Source organism: Microcaecilia unicolor, chromosome 1 (assembly GCF_901765095.1).
Source record: "Microcaecilia unicolor chromosome 1, aMicUni1.1, whole genome shotgun sequence".
NCBI classification, from domain to species: Eukaryota; Metazoa; Chordata; class Amphibia; order Gymnophiona; family Siphonopidae; genus Microcaecilia; species Microcaecilia unicolor.
In genome coordinates, this window is record NC_044031.1 from 735,690,233 (window position 1) to 735,713,109 (window position 22,877).

The window sequence follows — 22,877 nt, forward strand, 5'->3', positions numbered from 1 at the left end:
TGACCAATCCTATTTAATAGAATGCACCTCCAACATTCTGAAGCCGAGAAACCTCGTGTGATTGGTCACTTCTGCTTGTGACGAACCCGGAAGTACGTGATGTCAATTCAGGAGATGGATACAGAGAGCAGGAATGCCTCAGCCATGCAGTCAGCTTCAGAATGTTGGAGGTGATTTTATTATATAGGATGCCCCAGTGTGCCTAAATCTACAAACTGAGATTTACACCAGGTTTTCCTTGGTGGATGCACACAGATATCAGCGCTGAAATATCAACTAAACATCTCTCTATATAAAACGCACCTCCAACGTTCTAATGAAGCCTCACTTACCCAACATTCTAAAAGTGAAGGGGGTGAGATCGCTTTGTGTCTGCCCCGCCCACGCGTCAAACGTGATGACGTCGAGGGCGGAGCAATGACACTCAACCAATCGCATCGCTCGGCAGCGAAGCGTCAGGGAAGGAGGCGGTGCTCCCGACGTCTACCCTTCCCTTTGCTGTGTTCCGCCTCCTTCTGACGTCAAGAATGACGTCAAAAGAAGGCGGAACACAGCGAAGGGAAGGGTAGACGTCGGGAGCGCCGCCTCCTTCCCTGACGCTTCGCTGCCGGAACCGCCACGGAGGTAAATTTAAAAAGAAGAAAAAAAACAAACACGGATGTTGGGGGGAGAGAAGAGGATGGCCAGAAAAATAGAACAATGGGAGCGGGAGGCCAGGGGAGAAACGACAGCATGGATGCGAAGGGGGGGGGGGGGAGAAGAGGGCGGGCCAGGATGGGACATGGGAGAGAGAGGAGCATGGATGCGAGGGGGGGGGTCATGGAAGGGAGAGAGGGGACTTGCTGGAAAAGGATGAATGGAGGCGGCAGGGGACAGAGGAGCATGGATGGCCATGGATTGGGAGGGCAGGGCTCAGGGAGAGAGGGGAATTGCTGGAAAGGGATGAATGGAGGGGGCAGGGGACAGAGGAGCATTGATGGGCATGGATTGGGAGGGCAGGACTCAGGGAGAGAGGGGAATTGCTGGATAGGGATGAATGGAGGGGACAGATGGGCATGGATGGATATGGATTGCAGGGCAGGCCTCAGGGAGAGAGGGGAATTGCTGGATAGGGATGAATGGAGGGGCCAGGTGACAGAGGAGCATGGATGGCCATGGATTGGAAGGGCAGGACTCAGGGAGAGGGGAATTGCTGGATAGGGATGAATGGAGGGGACAGATGGGCATGGATGCATATGGATTGCAGGGCAGGCCTCAGGGAGACAGGGGAATTGCTGGATAGGGATGAATGGAGGGACCAGGTGACAGAGGAGCATGGATGGGCATGGATTGGAAGGGCAGGACTCAGGGAGAGGGGAATTGCTGGATAGGGATGAATGGAGAGGACAGATGGGCATGGATGGATATGGATTGCAGGGCAGGCCTCAGGGAGAGAGGGGATTTGCTGGATAGGGATGAATGGAGGGGGCAGGTGACAGAGGAACATGGATGGGCATGGATTGGGAGGGCAGGGCTCAGGGAGAGCGGGGAATTGCTGGAAAGGGATGAATGGAGGGGACACATGGGCATGGATGGATATGGATTGCAGGGCAGGCCTCAGGGAGAGAGGGGAATTGCTGGATAGGGATGAATGGAGGGGACAGGTGACAGAGGAGCATGGATGGGCATGGATTGGGAGGGCAGGGCTCAGGGAGAGAGGGGAATTGCTTGAAAAGGATGAATGGAGGGGGCAGGGGACAGATGGGCATGGATTGGGAGGGCAGGGCTCACACTCTCTCTCTCATATACAATGTCTTTCTGACTCTCACTCTCACACACTCTATCTCACACTGTATCACATTCACTCTCTATGTGCCACACAGTCACTCACACACTTGCTTAGTCTCACACACTCACTCTCACAGAGAATCTGTGTCTCACACACACTCTCTCTCTCTCGCCCACACACACACACTCTCTCTCACACTGTGTCTCACATACACACTTGCACACACTCTCATTCTCACACACACACTCTCTCACAAACACACTCACACCCAGACTCACTCTCTCTCTCACACACTCACACTTTCACTCTGACTCTCAAACAGTCACTCTCACATACACTCTACCAAACATACACAATCCGAGGAAAACCTTGCTAGCGCCCGTTTCATTTGTGTCAGAAACGGGCCTTTTTTACTAGTATTCTATAATTGGCATCTAAATCAGTCAGCACTGATTTCAGCACCGATTTTTTCGGTGCCATATAGAATCTCCTCCAAAAGGCCCATCAGCAATGCTCCCTCTAAGCTGGGTGGAAGTCCTCCACCTACAGTCCTGCCAGTGTGTGTGTGTGTGGGGGGGGGGGGGGGGGGGTACTGTTTCACTATCATATTTTCAATGGTGAGGGAAGGCAAGCTCTGCAGGACTCCAGGGAACCTGTCTGTCTCTAGCAATGGAAAACACAATATTGAAATACCACTCCCTACTGGCAGCAATGCTGTTGGAGGACTCCCGCTCAGCTTAGTGGGAACAGTGCTCATCAGGACAATTCTACAATAGAACACCCACATTTAAGTGCCCCTAGTGCACATGAATGTACAGAATTCCTGCACTTTTGCATGTAAGTGGCAGCAAATCAGCTCACCATTATTCTGTAAGAGTACATGAAAGCAGCATAGCAAGTAAATGCAAGGGGGCGGAGTATGGGAGGGGCATGGGCAATGTTGCTACTTTTGCCTGCCCCTTACAGAATACTGTAATTGATGTGTGCCCTTGCTACATTTAGGTGTGGACAGTTGCATCAGGTCTATGGCTGGTGTAATCGGGAGTGCTCAGATTTTAGGCACCTTGAGTCCAAGTTGCCCCAGTATTCTAGAACAGAATCCAGGCACCCAAATAGGATCTCACTTGCAGCATCGGGGTCACCTAAGAATTATCTCCTATGTCTAGTCTGCCCAGTTCCCAGATAGATCCCAGAAACTTGTCCACCTCAATAGAATAATGAGCAGAATCTTGGTGAAAATTAATTCTTCTCTATGGGTTCCATGATAAAATAGAATATTCTGCACCTGCCTGCATCTCGGCCTTTTGGCTAAGATCAAATTTAAGGTCTAAACCACAACGGAGAATGGTCCCTTCTTAAACTTTTTTTTTAACTGAGATTAAGAACAAGGGAAACATGATTATTTTATGGCCAGTGCTGCCAAAGCAGGATTGAACCTCCTGTTGAAAATGTCTAGTAGTCCTTAGTGTACGTGGTCAGCTTTAAATAAAAAGTTGTGCTATGATTTTGTAGTTTCTTCTGATTTTTGTGTAAATTAGTGTAAAGGATTTGCATTAAAAATGTCTGCATTCTTTGTACCTGCCTTTTTGTGCAGATGGTGAAGTTGGGGAGGGAGAATAATGTATGAACTTGTGAAAATGTCATGTATGTGTGTTATTTTCTTTGGGAACATCTTATAGTGTAGCTAGAAGCACATGCACAATGGAAATCCACAGATACCTTTACTAGACAGAGGAGAGCAATCCTCGGACAAGCCATCTTACCTGGGTAAATGGCTCTGAAAATTCTCCTCACCCCAAGATAGCTCATCATAACTCTGTCTATCTGTATTTGGTGTTCTAGTACTGGTATGCATTTAAAATGTGAACCCAAGGTAGATTTCAGACACTCCCAGTGAAGGGATCTGTTTAAAGAGTGTTTCTGTAAAACTCAGGAGCCCACTACAGCTCACGTTCATTTCCTTTCTTCTTTGTCCATCCTAACTCATGTTCTAGGTCAGCGAATGCTGAGACTCCAGGCAGGAGCTCTTGGGCACCCAGGAGAGGGCTTATGGTAGGGATTCAGGTGATCCAAAAGGAGGATCTGGAAAGTAGGAGGACCAGAGGTGGGAACTAGTACCAGAGGTGGGAACTGGTGAAAGGAGATTTACTCCTGCCCACTGAAGAATTATGTCTAGTGTGTAAAGAAGTAGAGTTTCCTTTCGGAGTTTATGGGATGTCTGGAAGATAAGTTGAAATTCTGCAGTTAATTAGAAAAGGATTTAGTAGGAGCTTATCTGTAGTGGCTTCAGGATAGGCATTCTAGTTTAGATCAGGCTGCTATCTGATACCGCATTTCACCAACCTTGTTGGAGTTGTCTCCGCTGCCTGTCATCAAGGATTCATTTTATGAATTGAAATATCTACAGTGGTTTCAGGATAGGTATTCCAGTTCGTCAACTGAAGAGAGAAAGCCTGCACCCATCTGCATAGGTACGACATGAGGAAGCCCAAGCAAGTCCATTCCAAAGAATGCCTTTATTAAGGAATGAAAAGCAAAGAAACATCTAGTGTGTGTTGATGTCCAGTGACTATTTTGTGGATGGCAATGGCTTTTATTTTGTTTGCACTAGACAAATGAACTGATTGCTCAATAATTCATCTGGCTCAGTTACCCCACTGACGGTTTAATTTTAGAACACCCCATCTGCCATGATTGTGTGGTTTCTATGGTCTTTTGGGAAAGGAGGCAACAAGACAAAAGGCCTTAAAAGATTGCTTTTGCCCCCTGCAAAGAAAGGGCCCTAGGGCCTGGGTTGCCAGAACAGTTCTTTTATGCAATCAAAGTATTGTCCGAGACTACACATACTTAGAGACAACCCTAGCAAAATCAAACATTTCCCTGGGTGAAACTCACTCACAGGCACTTCAGGAGTCTGAGCCCCTGCTCTCATAAACTGATGTGTCGAAATGACTTGGCAACAGAGAAATTTCAGATAGTCCAGCCAAGAAGTACCCAGAATTGCAAAGTTTGGGCTCCAGAAAAGCAGATTAGACATCTTTGGCAGATGTTGAGCTTTCTGCTGGGAACTTTATGGAGCTGATGACAGATCTAGGGTCTATACGTGAGGATGGGTTAAAGATGGTACTCTTCAATATGAGAGTAATATTGCATTTTTACTCTATTTTAGGCCATTTGATCAAGTCTGATTTATGCTTTACAGTATCTGACTGTTAATGGTATCTTTGTATTTGAACTTTTATATTTTGTTTTTTTAGACTGTATTTGAGCCTGCAAATAGGTGGGAAAATGTGGGGTACAAATGTAGCAAATAAATAAATAACTATTGTTATAGATCTGCTTACAGCAGAAATTGTAATCTACCTAGAAGTGTGAGGTAAAGTGGAATAGAAATATTCATATTTAATTAAATTAGGCATACCTAGCCTTGGAGTGTACTGGTTGATGGTGAGATGTTCAATCTTTGTTTCTTGTAACTGCCTAGTCCCTCTATACCAGGGATGGTCAACCTCAGCCCTTGAGGGCCACAACCTAGTCAGGTTGCCCACCCCAGCTCTATACAATCCCAATGTTAGGGGGGGGGGGGGTCTCTAAATATACAGGATCTCCTGACCTATTTTTGTGGATATTTGCGTATTTTCATAAGCTATTATGCAAAGGATTGGGACAGCCAGCCATCTGAATGTTGTTTCAAAGAGGGAAAGGGGATGGGACTTGATATACTACCTTTCTGTGGTTACAATCAAAGCAGTTTTACATATTATATACAGGTACTTATTTTGTACCTGGGGCAATAGAGGGTTAATTAACTTGTCCAGAGTTACAAAGAGCTGCAGTGGGAATTGAACCTAGTTTACCAGGATCAAAGCCTCATCCACTGCTACACACCAGTAATGGCCCTCATCTTGAGCACTGGCTGTTTTCCACAGGGGTTACACATTCGTACTGAAAAAAAATGTTCATGTTATTTTAGGCAATGGTGAAGAAATTATAAATGGAGAAACATGGTTGAGAACCAAGTTTGCAGAAACTCCAAAGATGTCCACATATCTCCTGGCATTCATAGTCTCGGACTTTGGTTATATTGAAGAACCTGGCAGTACACCTCAGGTGAGCTGGGATTTTGTAAGTCTGCATTTAGATGGCCCATGAAGGTCACAGGGACGGTTCTTTATACGTTGTCTCATGTTATTTGCTTTCAGATCCGAATCTGGGCCCGTGAGAAAGCCATCAATGAAAGCCAAGGGGAATATGCCTTGAACGTAACAGGAAAAATTCTAAATTTTTTTGACCAGTACTACAATGTTCGCTATCCATTGCCAAAGTCAGGTAAAACACTTCCATGTTCATGCATTGGCATGAATATCGCCATGTGCTCTCCGATGAAAGCAGACTAATAGACGAGCTATATACATGTGATAGTTCCTCTGACAGATATAGTGATAATGGAAGGGAAGTAAGGAATGTAGATGAGATTCTCCTATTTACATAGCTAGAGGACTAATTCCTTTAGCTGTATTTATTTTTGTAATAATATATGTTAGTGTAATTGTTAATTAATCATTTTATTGTAAACTGCTAGAACACATTTTTTGTATGTTTTGTTTATTAAGTAAATCAAATCAAATACTGAATCTCAAAAGATGCAGGTATGAATTCTGAGGCACCTGGATGAAAAACAGACACTGGCATGGCAGAATGCTCTAGTGGCTGTGGAACTGTCAAATCCTCTTGGGCTTGAACTCAACCGTTTCCTGTTATAACGTCAAATAATGTTCCCGACTATAGTCTACCTCCATCAATTTCTACAGCCTAAAACAAGCATCTCTCTGTGGATGACTGTAGCTCAAGCTGTAGCATTGCATGATCCTGCTTCAGATCTCACCCACCGGGGAGTGCCAGGCTTGAGTCTGTCCAGGAAGTGATATGCTAAACCCCTGGGATCAAGGGAAGATAATAATGTTTATATTTATTTGCTAAACGATCTCATAATCAACATCAACACAGTTAACAAGTAAAATTAATAGCTCAATCAGCAAATCAGAAGGCTGCTTCTACCATGGCGGCCCCTGCTAGCAGTAATGGTTAGGGAGGCTGTAAGGGTTTGCCCCAAATTAGATATATGACTCCTACTGCTTCATCATTTCCAACTTTGCATTGTAATTGCAAAGTCACAAAGTTCTGAACTCATAATATAGACCATTTCATAAATATAATAGAACATGGAGCACTACTTTTAAAATACATTAATCAGGGTTGTTTTTGTTCCAGATCAAATAGCTCTGCCTGATTTCAATGCAGGAGCTATGGAGAACTGGGGGCTGGTCACTTACAGGGAGACGGCCCTCTTGTATGACGAGAAGATATCATCCATTGGTAATAAGGAGAGAGTGGTTACCGTGATAGCCCATGAACTCGCCCATCAGGTACCGAGAGCTTGACACTATTCCTTTTCCTTAGGTTCTGATTTCCATAGGTTCTGATTTTGTCTATTAGTTTGATTGTTTACCTTTGTTTCCTTATAGATTTTTTCCCCGTTATTTATTTATTTTTTTACCATAGAAAAAATACTTAGGTAGATAGCATTTCAGTACTGGAATAGTATTCCACAATCCGTTAAACAACAACCTACCTTTGCTCTGTTTTGTAAATATTTGAAATCTTTTCTTTTTTAGAAATACTTAAAACAAGTTTAAGTTCGTTCTATTTTTGATTGTCTATTGGATTACAATGTGTAAATTTTATAATGTTGAATATTCTATCTATCTATCTATCTATCTATCTATCTATCTATCTATCTATCTATCTATCCAACATATAGAGCTGATTCATGAAGCTGAAGTTCTTATCTGCCTGTTCCATTTTATTCAATGGGGACAGTTCACTAATAGAGTGGGTTTCCCATTTTAAAAGGTTACTGCAGCTTAATGAATCAGTGTTGTACACGGTACTTCATATTTCACCATTTATGATGAACAGAAAGCATTCTGGGTCCAATAAGGAGCCTATAACGGTCTGCTATTTTTAAGGCACTGACTGCCATGGGCAGAATTTGACCTGGATATTCAATGCTAGGCCTAATCTGGGTACCGGGCACTGAATAACTGGGACTTGCTTAGCTGCTAGGAATTATCTGGGCTGCTGGACAATATTCAGCCCGGTGCACAGTTAACTACCTGGATAAAGTTAGGACGGCCATTTTGCTATCTTAACTTTACCCAGGCAATTACCCAGTTAGCAGAATGAAAATCATCACTAACCTGGTAATTCCCAGCTCTTCCCAGACCAGTGGCATAGCCGTGGGTAGGCCTGGGTGAGCTAGGGCCCACCCACTTTGGGCTCAGGCCCACCCAAAATTTGTACTTCCTTAGTGTGGCTGCTGGCAGGGATTCACAAACCCTTCCACCCAAAGACCTCATTCTCACTGAACCAGGGGCATAGCTAGACAGAAGATTTTGGGTGGGCCTAGACAAGAAGTGGGTGGGCACCAAGTGTTCTACCCCTTCCCCCACCAACTTAAAAATATATCTCAGCTGGCGGAAAAACACTGCTCTCCACCTTGGCAGCCTGCAGCAGGCATGCGCCGAAAACTGAAGTGGAGAGCAATGTTTTCAGCACCATCAGGGGGAGGTCTTCAACTGGCAGAGCTTGGGATCCCCACCAGCTACCACTAAATGAGTGCTGCTGTTAGGTGGGCCTGAGTCCTAAGTGGGTGGGCCCCAGCCCACCCAGGCCCACCTGTGGCTACGCCACTGCACTGAACAGACTCTTAAAGCTTGGGCTGCTGGCAGTAGTGTCCTCATGCTGCTGCTACCCTCCCCCACTCCCACACTCACGCTCAGTTTCTACATATGCGCAAAACTGAGAATGTGGCCTGCAGCAGTAGCAGAACACAGACACTGCTAGAGGCAAACCAAGTTTTAAGAGTCTGTTCAGTGATTAGGAGGTCTTTGGTTGGTGGGGCTTGTAGATCCTTGCCAGCTCGGGTATTTCTATGAGTTGGGGGGGGGGGGGGGGGATGGAGAAGATGATAGTGAAGAAATTTTGGGCCCACCCAGTTTACTTTCAAGACCATCCTAAATCGGTTGTCTGGCTACGCCACTGGCCCAGATTCCATCCCCAGCACTAACCAGATAGTGCAGTGGTGATAGATAGTGGAGCCTGCAAATGGGTGGGAAAATGTGGGATACAAATGCAACAAATAAATAAATAAATCTCCTGAATTTCAGTGGCACTATTTGAAATTCAGAGATCACCTGGTCAGCTCGATTTAACCGGCATAAGCTTCTCCTGCCCAGTTAAAATTATTTTAAATATCAGCTACTCTGTTCATTACATATAGTGAAGATTGCACCAGGGGAGTAGCTACTATGGGGCCACGGGGGCCTGGGCCCCCATAGATTTGGCCCTGGACTCCCCTGCTGACAACTCTCTCGACCCCCCCTCCCGCCGCCAACTCGCAGTCTGCTACCTTTGTTGGCAGGGGACCCCAACCCGAAGTCTGCTACCTTTGCTGGCGGGGGACCCCAAACCCCGCCAGCCGAAGTCTTCTTCCTTCATTTTGTTTCTGAGCCGACGTCCTGCACGTACAACGTGCAGGACGTCAGACTCACAGAAACAGAACGAAGCCCTGCAGATCACAAGGCTTCGCTCTGTTTCTGTGAGTCTGATGTCCTGCACGCTGTACGCGCAGGACGTCAGACTCAGAAACCAAACAAAGGAAGAAGACTTCAGCTGGCGGGGGGGTTGGGGTCTCCTGCCAGCAAAAGTAGGCGACGGCGGGTGGGCGGGGGGGTCGAGAGGGTTGTCGGCAGGGGGGGGTCAAAGTTGTTGATGGTGGTGCTGGCGGCGGTGGAGGGTGTCGGCAATGGCGGGGGGGGGGGGGGGGGTGTGCCGGCAATGGTGCCGGGGGGGCTGGCGGTGGCAGGGGGGGTTAAAATGTGCCCCTTCACCTCATACTCTGGACCCCCTCCCGCCAAAGTCTGGCTTAGCCCCTGGATTGCATTGTCAATAACTCTTGTTAAGACCTCTCTTTTTTCTACTTTCTGTATAGTGGTTTGGAAACCTTGTGACCCTGAGGTGGTGGAATGACCTCTGGCTGAATGAGGGTTTTGCCTCGTATGTGGAATACCTGGGAGCTGATCATGTTGAAGAACAATGGCATATCGTAAGTTCTGTCTCCTCTACAAGAGTCAAAATAATTATTTATTTATTATTTTATTTCCTTATTAGAATTTATTTACCGCCTTTTTTGAAACAATTCACTCAAATGTAAGTAATAGACACAGCAGTAAAAATATTCAAATAGCAATACAAAGTATGGCTTGGAGGAGCATTTTCAAACGGGGATGCCCATCTCTAAGGGCGCCCACCTACGAGGATGGCACCGCGAAGGGGCGGGGCAACCTGTATTTTCGAAACGTGATGGGCGTCCATCTTTCGTTTCAATAATACGGTCGGGGACGGCCAAATCTCAATGTTTAGGTCGAACTAAATGTTGAGATCGCCAGACTTAGAGATGGCCGGCCTCGGTTTTCGCCGATAATGGAAACCGAGGGCGCCCATCTCAAAAACGAACAAATCCAAGGCATTTGGTCGTGGGAGGGGCCAGGATTTGTAGTGCACTGGTCCCCCTCACATGCCAGGACACCAACCGGGCACCCTAGGGGGCACTACAGTAGACTTCAGAAATTGCTCCCAGATGCATAGCTCCCTTACCTTGGGTGCTGAGCCCCCCAAAAAACCCCACTCCCCACAAGTACACACCACTACCATAGCCCTAAGGGGTGAAGGGGGCACCTACATGTGGGTACAGTGGGTTTCGGGTGGGTTTTGAAGGGCTCCCATTTTCCACCACAAGTGTAACAGTTGGGGGGGGGGATGGGCCTGGGTCCGCCTGCCTGAAGTCCACTGCAGTCAGTAAAACTGCTCCAGGGACCTGCATACTGCTGTGATGGACTGGAGTATGACATTTGAGGCTGGCATAGAGTTGGCAAAAAAAGTTTTTAAAGTTGTTTTTTTTTTTTTGTTTGGTGGGAGGGGGTTAGTGACCACTGGGGGAGTCAGGGGAGGTCATTCCCGATTCCCTCTGGTGTCATCTGGTCATTTAGGGCACTTTTTGGGGACTTGGACCTGAAAAAAAGGGACCAAACAAAGTGGGCCAAATTCTCGCCAGGGACGCCTTTCTTTTTTCATTATCGGCCAAGGACGCCCCTCTCTTCTCGGCCGATAAACATGCCCCCGTCCCACCTTCACTATGCCTCCGACACGCCCCCGTGAACTTTGTTCGTCCCCGCGATGGACTGCAGTTGGGGGCGCCCAAAATCGGCTTTCGATTATACCCATTTGGGCGCCCGCGGGAGAAGGACACCCATCTCCCGACTTGTGTCGAAAGATGGGCGTCCTTCTCTTTCGAAAATAAGCTGGATAGTATACTTCTTACAATGTCAACACAATATGTAATAAAACGTTTTAATTGATACTGAAGGGTAAAGCAAAGATGTAACATACAGATAGGTAAGGAGAGTTAGAAAATAAGGGGACTAATTTAAAGAAGGTTGCACATGAGGTCAGAGACATGGTTAACATAGAGGGGCCCTTTTACTAAGCCATGTAAGTGCCTACGCGTGCCCAACGCGTGACATTTCAGAACTACCACCCGGCTACCGTGTGGCCCGGGCAGTAATTTCATTTTTTATGCACGTCCAAAACAGTGCTAACCGGGCGGTAATTGGCATTGTACGTGCGGTGACGATTACTGCCCGATTAATGTGTGAGATCTTACCGCTAAGTCAATGGGTGGCGGTAAGGTGTCAGGCCCAAAATGGATGCGGGCCAATTTTCATTTTGTCACACGTCCATTTTCAACCCCCCCCCCCCCCCAAAGAAGGCCTTTTTTGCAGGTGTGCTGAAAAATGGACCTGCGTGCGCTCAATACACGCGTCTACACCAGCAAAGGCTGTTTTTCGGCACACCTTAGTAAAAGGACCCCATAGATAGGTAAGAGAGTAAGAGGAGTTAGAAGGTAAGGTGATTAATTTAAAGAAAGTTTCACATCAGGTCAGAAAGGTGGATAAATATTATCTCAGCTAGGGTAGGAGAGGATGACACACGTCCTACTGCAGTATGTGCAGCCCGTGTCACTATTGTGTGTATGAATGAGACTAACAAGTTATTTACGTCTTCCATTAAAGGCCTAATCAGTGGGTCAATTCTTAGTCCGGGTGGCAATCGTATTTTTCTAAAGGTTAGCCTTGGTGTTTAAAATATATATATATATTCAGTACTGCTATTTAGATAGGCAACAGAGCTGAAGGGTGAATTCTATAAATTTTTTATTTTTGTTACATTTGTACCCTGCGCTTTCCCACTCATGGCAGGCTCAATGCGGCTTACATGGGGCAATGGAGGGTTAAGTGACTTGACCAGAGTCACAAGGAGCTGCCTGTGCCTGAAGTCGGAATTGAACTCAGTTCCCCAGGACCAAAGTCCACCACTACTACTACTACTACTTAACATTTCTAGAGCGCTACTAGGGTTACGCAGCGCTGTACAATTTAACAAAGAGAGACAGTCCCTGCTCAAAGAGCTTACAATCTAATAGACAAGTGAACAGTCAGTCCGATAGGGGCAGTCAAATTGGGGCAGTCTGGATTCACTGAACGGTAAGGGTTAGGTGCCGAACGCAGCACCACCCTAGTCAGCCCTTGCAGATCACCAATGTGGCCTGCGCAGCCTTCTACATGGAATGTTGCTAGTGGAATAGCAACATTCCATGTAGAATCTCCAATAGTAGCAACATTCCATGTAGAATCCTCCAATAGTAGCAACATTCCATGTAGAATCTCCAATAGTATCTATTTTATTTTTGTTACATTTGTACCCTGCGCTTTCCCACTCATGGCAGGCTCAATGCGGCTTACATGGGGCAATGGAGGGTTAAGTGACTTGCCCAGAGTCACAAGGAGCTGCCTGTACCTGAAGTGGGAATCGAACTCAGTTCCTCAGGACCAGAGTCCACCACCCTAACCACTAGGCCACTCCTCCACTTAAAGCTAGCTGCAATTTATAGAGTAGCACTTAAGCGCAGGGGTTGAGTGTAAAATTTAGGTGCTGCTGTTTTCACCACCAAAAACGTGGTGCCAAAAGCCCGTGCCTAAATTTAGGTGTGATGCCCCAATTGTACGTGTAACTCAAAACCACACCTATACTCCGCCCTGAAACACCTATGATCTTCTCATTTCCATACCCTCTTTCTTGGGCTGCACGTAAAATTTAGGCGCAGATCCTGCACCTAACGTTATGTGCGTAAATACCAATTAAACTAATAAGCGCCAATAATTGCTTGTTAAAAAGCCAATCTTTGGTACTAATTGGCTTTTTAGTCAATTAAATTGCGTACACAAAGTGGGTGCGTGTCCAAATTTGCACATGCAATTTTTGGTGACTTTTATAGAGTTAGGGGGTGAATGTCTTAAATTGCAGTAGCTATAGGAGTAGTGGTTATATTCAGCCAATATTGGGATAATTCTGTAACACAGCTCCTATGTTTAGATATCTATTGGGGGCCTATTCTATAATGAAAGTAGACACCCACTTTCCTTTATAGAATCCTAGTGTAAAAGGTGAAACACATGCCTATAATTTAGGTGCAGGCATTTATGCAAGCCTAAATGCTGACGATAAGTGCATAACTTATAGTATTCTATAAGATATCTGTGGAAGTGCAAGTCCTGCCCATTCCCCACCCTTTCAAGAATGTGCTGGCTTCATCAGTAATACATACAAAATCTTTGCAGCGGTCAGCAACATGAATTGAAATCAGAAGGTCAGTTGCACAGGGTGGAAGTGCTGAGGTCACACATGAAAAATTAGTCAAGAAAAGGAATAAAGCAGCAGCAAACGCTGCACCACAACCAAACCCTGTGGGTCAAACTCATATCTACCCACAGTCAATAAAGCATCAGCAAACGCTGTACCACAACCAAACCCTGTGGGCCAAACTCATATCCACCCACAGTCAATAAAGCATCAGCAAACACTGCACCACAACCAAACCCTGTGGGCCAAACTCATATCCACCCACAGTGAATAAAGCATCAGCAAACAATGCACCACAACCAAACCCTGTGTGCCAAACTCATATCCACCCACAGTCAATAAAGCATCAGCAAACACTGCACCACAACCAAACCCTGTGGGACAAACTCATATCCACCCACAGTCAATAAAGCATCAGCAAACACTTCACCACAACCAAACCCTGTGGATCAAACTCATATCTACCCACAGTGAATAAAGCATCAGCAAACAATGCACCACAACCAAACCCTGTGGGTCAAACTCATATCTACCCACAGTTAATAAAGCATCATACCACAACCAAACCCTATGGGCCAAACTCCTATCCACTCAGATTCATATCATATAGAATGACGTTTTTAGTTCTTACTGGGGGGAGTTCAAATGACATAGTAAAGCCTTGAATGCAGAACAGTATAAATACAATTACTCACACAGAAAGAATAGACACAATTACTCAACACCTGAAAGCAACTGTACAGACTTTGCAGATGCTCATTAAATGATCTATGTCAACCTGAAGGTTTTGTTATTTGACTAGAATTTGACAAACCTGATTTTAAGAGAACCATAGTATATCTTGAAGATTTACCTGTGGGGATCATTCTTACTAGAAAAGCAGAAAATGCCACATTGCTTGGAGATTGTGTTGACAATGGCATGAGCAAGGCAGGGTTGATGCTAATATGGTCCATAACAGAAGCAAAACTTTGCAAAGATTAAAAAATGAAGTTTTGCACTGAGCCCTGGAGAAAGGGAGGAAGTTACAGATAACAATGTTAATATCTGACAGTTGTAAATTACAATGGAACACATTCATGTTCTATAATTGTTCCAGACTTTGTTACTGCAGACAGTAATAAATCCATGTATGCTGACCTTGTGCTACAACCTGGATTTTTATGTTTCTTTTCCCTTTTGTTTCTCTGTTATACAGTTTACCTCACAATTTTCATCTAAATCAACACACGAAAAGTTCAGATTAACTTTAATTAGTGCTAATAATTGTTTGTTAAAAAGATAATTATCCGCACTAATTAGATTGTTATTCAATTAAATTGCATGCACAATTTTGGGCGACTTTTACAGAATTAGGGCGATAATTCACAAGTTGCGGCACAAATTCAAGATCTAAATTTTAGTGATTAAATGGACGTTAAGCACCAAAACGGCATAAATGGCAGTTACGCACATAACTACACTTAGGTGCTCTTCTATAAGGTAGCGCCAAAATGCTTTAGCATGTAACTGCAAAATGGGCAGGGCATGCACAGACAACAGAGGCTCTGGCAGTCCTAAAACAAACAGAGCAGACCAATATTTATTAAAATCAGATGCCCAGACATGACCATGTTTCAACTCCCAGAGGCTGCATCAGGGGCTGAACTTTTCACTATCAGGGTCCAGGCTACGTCATCAGGCATCTGATTTTAATAAATATTATATTTGCTGTTTTATCTTGCTCTGCTCTGTTTGTTTATGGGCAGGTCACACACTTAAGTGGGGAAACTTATAAATGCTGCTGTAATGGCAACATTTAAACACTAACTTGCCTTTTACAAGGCGTAAATGATAGTATAGTTAGATGTTTAAGTCTGTTTATTGACAAAAAGATCAATAACATAGGTGTAACAGTTCACCATGAATAAATGCCAATACAATAAACAACCACCAATCTTCTCATTAATGAATTTTCTTTTCATCCCCCTGTCCCAGCAACCCCCCCCCCCCCCCATTCCGTTGTATGAGTAAGGATTTATCGATACATTCGAAATTCAGGATATCTGCATGCATCCAAATTCAAATTTGACATCCACAATATCATAACATCAACGTGTTATCCAACCCGCCCTCCCTGAACTCCCCCCCTCCATGACCTGTCGCCTAATTATTATTTAGAAATTCAACAAAAGGCTTAGTTATAGTTTATAGTTTATTAGAATTTGCTATACCGCTTAAGACCAACTTGCAGATCACAGTGATGTACAAAATCAAAAAAGCACAGAAAAGGAAAAGAACTACGGAATATTGGAAGGAAAAGAATTTGCAGTGTGAATATCAGCTCCTATAAGTTATACGCGTTGCATGGGGCAATTAGGCACACCATTTAGGCCTGCCATTGACCTGGCCTAAAGGGTTGTGCCTGAATTTAGACCCAGCATTGTGGGTTTAGTCTAGGAGGAGTGACGGCCTAGTGGTTAGGGTGGTGGACTTTGGTCTTGGGGAACTGAGGAACTGAGTTTGATTCCCACTTCAGGCACAGGCAGCCCCTTGTGACTCTGGGCAAGTCACTTAATCCTCCATTGCCCCATGTAAGCCGCATTGCGCCTGCCATGAGTGGGAAAGCGCGGGGTATAAATGTAACAAAAATAGATACTGTTGGAGATTCTACATAGAATGTTGCTACTATTGGAGATTCTACCTGGAATGTTGCTACTATTGGAGATTCTACATGGAATGTTGCTATTCCACTAGCAACATTTCATGTAGAAGGCTGCGCAGGTGTCTGTTTCTGTGAGTCTGACGTCCTGTACGTGCAGGACGTCAGACTCACAGAAGCAGAAGCCTGCGCGGCCACATTGGTGATCTTCAAGGGCCGACTTCTAGATGGAATGTTGCTAGTGGAGGTGTAGCCTAGTGGTTAGGGTGGTGGACTTTGGTCCTGAGGAACTGAGTTCGAATCCCACTTCAGGCACAGGCAGCCCCTTGTGACTCTGAGCAAGTCACTTAACCCTCCATTGCCCCATGTAAGCCGCATTGAGCCTGCCATGAGTGGGAAAGCGCAGGGTACAAATGTAACAAAATAAAATAGAATTGCATCACCTAGATGTCATTATAGAAGAGGTGCTCCCTGTGTAGTATTGGGCTGCTTAAATGGAGAGGCCCTGCCACAGAACTGCCCCCCTTACACCGCTCAGGATGCAAAATTGCAGATGCAAATTGTAGTCTATTGCCAGTTATGCATATAATTAAACAGGCAAATTAGCTGCTAATTGGTACTAATGACCAATAATTGCTGATAATTGTGTGCACATATGTGCTTAACGGGCTTATTTTCGAAAGAGATCCCCGGCCATCTTCCGACATAAATCGGGAGATGGCTGGCGATCTCTCAAAAGCGGCGAAATCGGTATAATCGAAAGCAGCTGTTTTTGACACCATCGCTGCTTTCCCGTCGCCGAGCCAGCGAAAGTTCAAGGGGGCGTGTTGGCGGCGTAGCGAAGGCGGGACATGGGTGGGCATGGGCGTGGCTACCAGATGGCCAGCTTTCGCGGATAATGGGAAAAAAAGAGCAGCGTTAATCAGTATTTCGCCGGATTTACTTGGTCCTTTTATTTTCACGACCAAGCCTCAAAAAGGTGCCCCAACTGACCAGATGACCACCGCAGGGAACGGGGGATGACCTCCCTGTACTCCCTCAGTGGTCACCAACCCCCTCCAACACTAAAAAAATAAAAATAAAAACCTTTTTTGCCAACCTGTATGCCAGCCTCAAATGTCATACCCAGCTCCCTGACAGCAGTATGCAGGTCCCTGGAACAGTTTTTGTTGGTTGCACAAGACTTCAGGCAGGCGGACCCAGGCCCATCCCCTCCCCCCCACCTGTTTCACTTGTGGTGGTAAGTGTTGAGCCCTCCAACCCCACCCCCCCCCAAAACCCACTCTTCCCACATGTAGGTGCCCCCCTTCACCCATAAGGGCTATGGTAATGGTGTAGAGTTGTGGGGAGTGGGTTTTGGGGGGATTTGGGGGACTCAGCACACAAATGTGAACTCCTATACATATATCCAGTACTGTCTTATAATATTTGCTTGTCAAACTACTACCATGTTCTATCATTATCATGTACCCAAGATCCTTCTGTTATACTAAATGTATATTTTCTTATGTATCTTCACTACTCAAGATGTATTGTAAGCCACATTGAGCCTGCAAAGAGGTGGGAAAATGTGGGCTACAAATGCAATAAATAAATAAATAAATAAATAAATAAATAAATAAATAAATAAATAAAATAAAGGTAAGGGAGCTATGCACCTGGGCAGTATTAGTGTGGAGGAGTGGTCTAGTGGTTAGGGTGGTGGACGCTGGTCCTGGGGAACTGAGTTCAATTCCCACTTCAGGCACAGCTCCTTGTGACTCTAGGCAAGTCACTTAACCCTCCATTGCCCCAGGTACAAATAAGTACCTGTATATGTAAGCCGCATTGAGCCTGCCATGAGTGGGAAAGTGCAGGGTGCAAATGTAAATAAAAATAGTATAATTTTTAAAAGTGCCCCCTAGGGTGCCCGGTTGGTGTCCTGGCATGTCAGGGGGACCAGTGCATTACAAATGCTGGCTCCTTCCACGACCAAATGCCTTGGATTTCGCCGGGTTTGAGATCACCGGCATTTTTTTCCATTATCGCTGAAAAACAAAACTAGCCATCTCAAACCTGGCGAACTCTGGCATTTGGCTGGGCCAAACCGTATTATCGAAAGAAAAGATGGCCGGCTATCTTTTTCGATAATACGGTTCGGCCAGCTGTTTGCGGCGCCGCCAAAAAAGATTGCTGGCAATCTATTTCGCCGGCGCCGTTTGATTATGCCCCTCCACGTTTCAATATTCTGCAAATATCTGCTTAACTTCCATAGCGAAAATTGCAAGAGGGGCAAACATAGGGAAGGAGTCTGGGCAGGGCATAGGTGGGACTCTCATTTACAAGGGTAATTTAAAGAGTACATATTTAGGCAGCTGCACTTAACATCAGCTCTATGGCTGGTGTAAATGCAGGCGCCCACTGTTCCCTCTAAGCTGAGCGGGAGTCTTCCGACTGCATTGCTACCAGTAGGGAGTGGTGCTTCAATATTGTGTTTTCAAATGCTGGAGACAGGCAAGTTCCCTGAAGTTCTGCAGAGCTGGCCTTTCCCTCACTATTGAAAAAAATGTGATAGTGAAACAGCACCCCCTGCTGGCAGGACAGTAGGTGGAGGACTGCCGCTCAGCTTAGAGGGAACAGTGCAGGCACCTACATGTTAGATGTGTCGATACTTGGCTACACTTGTATTCTATAACAAAACCTAGGCACCTTGGCTCTGTTCTAGAATAGGCTCCTACTGCACTGCCTTGGGTTGCTTTTACAGGGTTACCCAGTCATAGAATTACCCCCTAAGAGTGGCCTTTGAGCAATAATGAACACAATTTTTTTTTTGTTACATTTGTACCCTGTGCTTTCCCACTCATGGCAGGCTCAATGTGGTAGGCAATGGAAGGTTAAGTGACTTGCCCAGAGTCACAAGGAGCTGCCTGTGCCAGGAATTGAACTCAGTTTCTCAGTTCCCCAGGACCAAAGTCAACCACCCTAACCACTAGGCCACTCCTCCACTCTCCGCTCCTTCCCTCCAGAGACTGTGAATGCTTCCTCCCCAGTGTCTCCAGCTTCAACTAGCCCTAGGAACAGTCTTGGCCCAGGACTTAAGCTCAAGTTTTGCTGCCTGAGATCCTCCAGACAGGATCAATTGAATCAATAATTAGAGATCCGAACTGCTGGGGAGTGAGGGGAACTCATCCTAACCCTGGAAAAAAGAAATTCTATAAGGAATTGGTCTAAAGGAATGGTTTTAAATGTCTTACCCAATGTCTGCAGTATCCTAGTGGCTCTGCACAAATCTCATAATGGCTTTTGTATAAATAAATATATATATTTTTTTATTTTGCAGAAAGATTTGATTGTGCTTAATGATGTCTATCGTGTCATGGAGGCTGACGCATTGCCTTCATCACATCCTCTCACGTCAAAGGAAGATGAGGTGCAAACGCCAGCTCAGATCAGTGAGCAATTTGATTCCATCGCTTACAGCAAGGTAAAATCTTCAGCCCCCTCTTCCTCTTTTCAGCAGGTAGTCTGTGGAATTGGATGTTAACCCTACTGTGAAGATGAAATTTGAAGGTGTCTTTACAATCATAAATGCTACTTGGTTAAAATGAAACCTATGTATTTTTTGTATGACTTCATTCATTTCACGTGTCACAGTGAAGAGAATTTTTCAAAAACCAATTAGGAGGCAAATGATGATAATACCCGTATAGCTACTGTTCTAATTCAAAACATTTTTTGAGCACCATAAGAGGGTTAAAGGTCAAATCTCTCAAATGACTGTGATATCCAACCCATTTCTTCACAGGCCCATTTTTTTCAAAATCTTATATATATATATATATATATATATATATATATATATATATATATTAGTAAAAGAGGCCCGTTTCAGAGCAAATGAAACGGGCGCTAGCAAGGTGCTTGTCGCCAACCCCCCTCCCTCCCTGGCCAACCCCTTCATTATTCTTCCATTGCTTCGCCCCCAACGTCATGATGTTTGATGCGAATGCCGGGCCCGGAGCGATTCCCCCCCCCCCCACCTCCCTGCCAACCCCTTCGTTGTTCTGCCATTGCTCCGCCCTCGAGGGCGGGGCCCGGAGCGATTTCCCACCCCCCACACCTCCCTGCCTCCCTCCCTGCCAACCCCTTCGTTGTTCTGCCATTGCTCCGCCCTCGAGGGCGGGGCCCGGAGCGATTTCCCACGCCTCCCTGCCTCCCTCCCTGCCAACCCCTTCGTTGTTCTGCCATTGCTCCGCCCTCAAGGGCGGGGCCCGGAGCGATTTCCCACCCCCCCACGCCTCCCTGCCTCCCTCCCTGCCAACCCCTTCGTTGTTCTGCCATTGCTCCGCCCTCGAGGGCGGGGCCCGGAGCAATTTTGGTGGCTTCACCACCACAAACCTTCGAACCTTTTATTTTATTTTATTTTTTTATTTATAATTTTCACAAAAATACAAACATAATCAGTTTGCAAAGTAATACAGAGAAAATATTTCAAAGAAAACATAGATGCTAAATCTAGCATATATTAAACAAAGTAATCTTTTCACTCTTCCTTAGACCACCAAAGAGTGGGGGGAGGGGACTAAACAAATTTAAGGAGAAATATAGTCCAAAAGAAAAAGGAAATTGCTTCAAATTGGCATAGTCCTGTTTGTTAATTCTTCTTTAATTGCTGAATCAATTTTCTTATTCAGGTAGATGGCATTTTAACGTCCAGAAAAGACTTTAGTTGAGGTGGCTCAAAAAAAACGTATTTAATGCCAGACATTCGAATTATGCACTTACAAGGATATACCAAAGTAAAAATTGCTCCCAGTGCTCTCACTTCATCTCTTAATGCAAGGAATTGTTTTCGCCTTTGCTGTGTTATTTTTGTAACATTGGGATAAACCCACATTTTTTGTCCATAGAACAGTGTTGAGGAATATTTAAAGTAAAGTTTCATATTCAAATTCAAGTCCTGTTCAAAGACCATAGATACTATAAGAGTCCGTCTAGATGTTATTTCTATCTTCGAACCTTCGAACCTTTTTGAAGGAAGTCAGGGCTTGGCTTCACTGACGTCAGTGTCCTCAGAACGTTGAGGGTGAGTTTTATTATAGTAGATATATATATATATAAATAAAAAAGTGTTTTTAGGTATTACATGCACTTAATAAAATTAAAAAGTAGGTAAAAAGATATCTTAATGCATACAAAACTGAAAAGTAGGTATTTATTTATCTTATAAGCACTTGATATACTGCATGAGACCTACACATAGGCAGCTAAGCGGCTTATACATTATACAATACAGACAGGAAGGAAAAGGAGAGACTGAGACGCAAAGTCATGTCTATTTAAACATCCAGGTGCACATAATTCTTAAAAAGAAAAGTTTTCAAATCCTTCCAAAATGGCACCTAAGAAGATTGATTTTTCAAATAGATGGTAACTTATTGCAAACTTGGACTGCCTGATAAGAGAAAGAATTCTTCAAAACATTTTAAAATCCAACTCCCTTAGAGGACCAAGAAGGTCCATCTGATGCAATGAATGTGTGGAGCTCCATCTAGATGAATAAGATACCAAATGAATGACCTGCACTGATGTCAAAGCATGCCAAATCTTAAAAATAATACAAGATTTAAAAAAAAAAAAAATGTTTCTGCTTGCAACGAAAGCCAATGTAGTGGAAACACATGATCAAACGTATTCATTCCAAAAATCATACGAGCTGCCATATTCTGTAACAGTTGCAGACGATTCCTCAGTTTTACTGATATGCCCAAATATAGCACATTACAGTAATCCAATTGGGCCAAAATAAGACTCTGAACCAACAGCCTGAATTGATATTCATAAAAGTATTAGTTGTTTCAATCTCAAAAAGACTTTCCTAAATAAACTATTAATCTGAATTTTAAAAGATAAGGATGAATCCAAAATCATTGCCAACATTTATGCGCAAAACTTGTTTCTACATAGGGCACAGACATAATTGTGTGCAAAAGCTGAGCTATCCTGTGTGCAAAGCCTTGCACACTTTACCACATCAGTCTCTGGGTGTGAAGAAAAGCAAGGAGTGGGGTAGGGGATTGTAGGGAAGGAGGCTGGTGCAGCCGAACAGAGCTTTACATGGTGATGGAGGCCTTGCCATGATCAGGCCTGAACACTTTATCCAACCTTCCTGTGTAGCTGAGTTTGACTGAGCTACACGGGTCGACGGGTGCCCTTTGCTCACTGCAGTTGTTTGGTTCCCCTCCCCTCATAATTCTCACCATCAGAAGGGGGTTGCTCTGCACCCACATCAGGGAATGTGTGATTATTGCTCCATTATAGGAACTTATAAAAATCCAAGATCCTCATTTTCACAGTCACTTATTAATAGAGAAGCATGTTAAAGATTTATGGATTTTTAATTATATGCTGGTGGATATTCAAAGCAACAAAAAACAGAAGAACTGTCCTCCATTGATATAACACAACAATTGAGGCGACCAAAAAGACCTCACATCAACGGTGTCCAAAAGGTACTTTAGATCTTCACCAAGACCCGACACGACTCGGGTTTCGGCCTATATGGCCTGCATCAGATGTCTAAAAATATTACATAATAACGTAACCATAAACATATATATTCTAAATAAAAATGAATATTCAAACAATAAAATAATAATTTAAACAAAA

General features: G+C 44.6%; 1 protein-coding gene across 2 annotated transcripts in view; it reads left to right on the plus strand.

Moving 5' to 3' along the window:
- LOC115459872 (aminopeptidase Ey-like) overlaps positions 1-22,877 on the plus strand; it is a 327,255-nt gene that overhangs the window by 11,753 nt on the left and 292,625 nt on the right. Inside the window, exons 3-7 of one of the 2 annotated variants that reach the window (XM_030189684.1) lie at positions 5,742-5,878; positions 5,971-6,097; positions 7,040-7,194; positions 9,822-9,935; positions 19,549-19,692. The exons of the other annotated variant lie outside the window; for it this stretch is intronic. Coding sequence (XP_030045544.1) covers positions 5,742-5,878; positions 5,971-6,097; positions 7,040-7,194; positions 9,822-9,935; positions 19,549-19,692 — 677 coding nt within the window. The remainder of the gene's footprint in view (positions 1-5,741; positions 5,879-5,970; positions 6,098-7,039; positions 7,195-9,821; positions 9,936-19,548; positions 19,693-22,877) is intronic. 2 annotated transcript variants of the gene reach the window in all.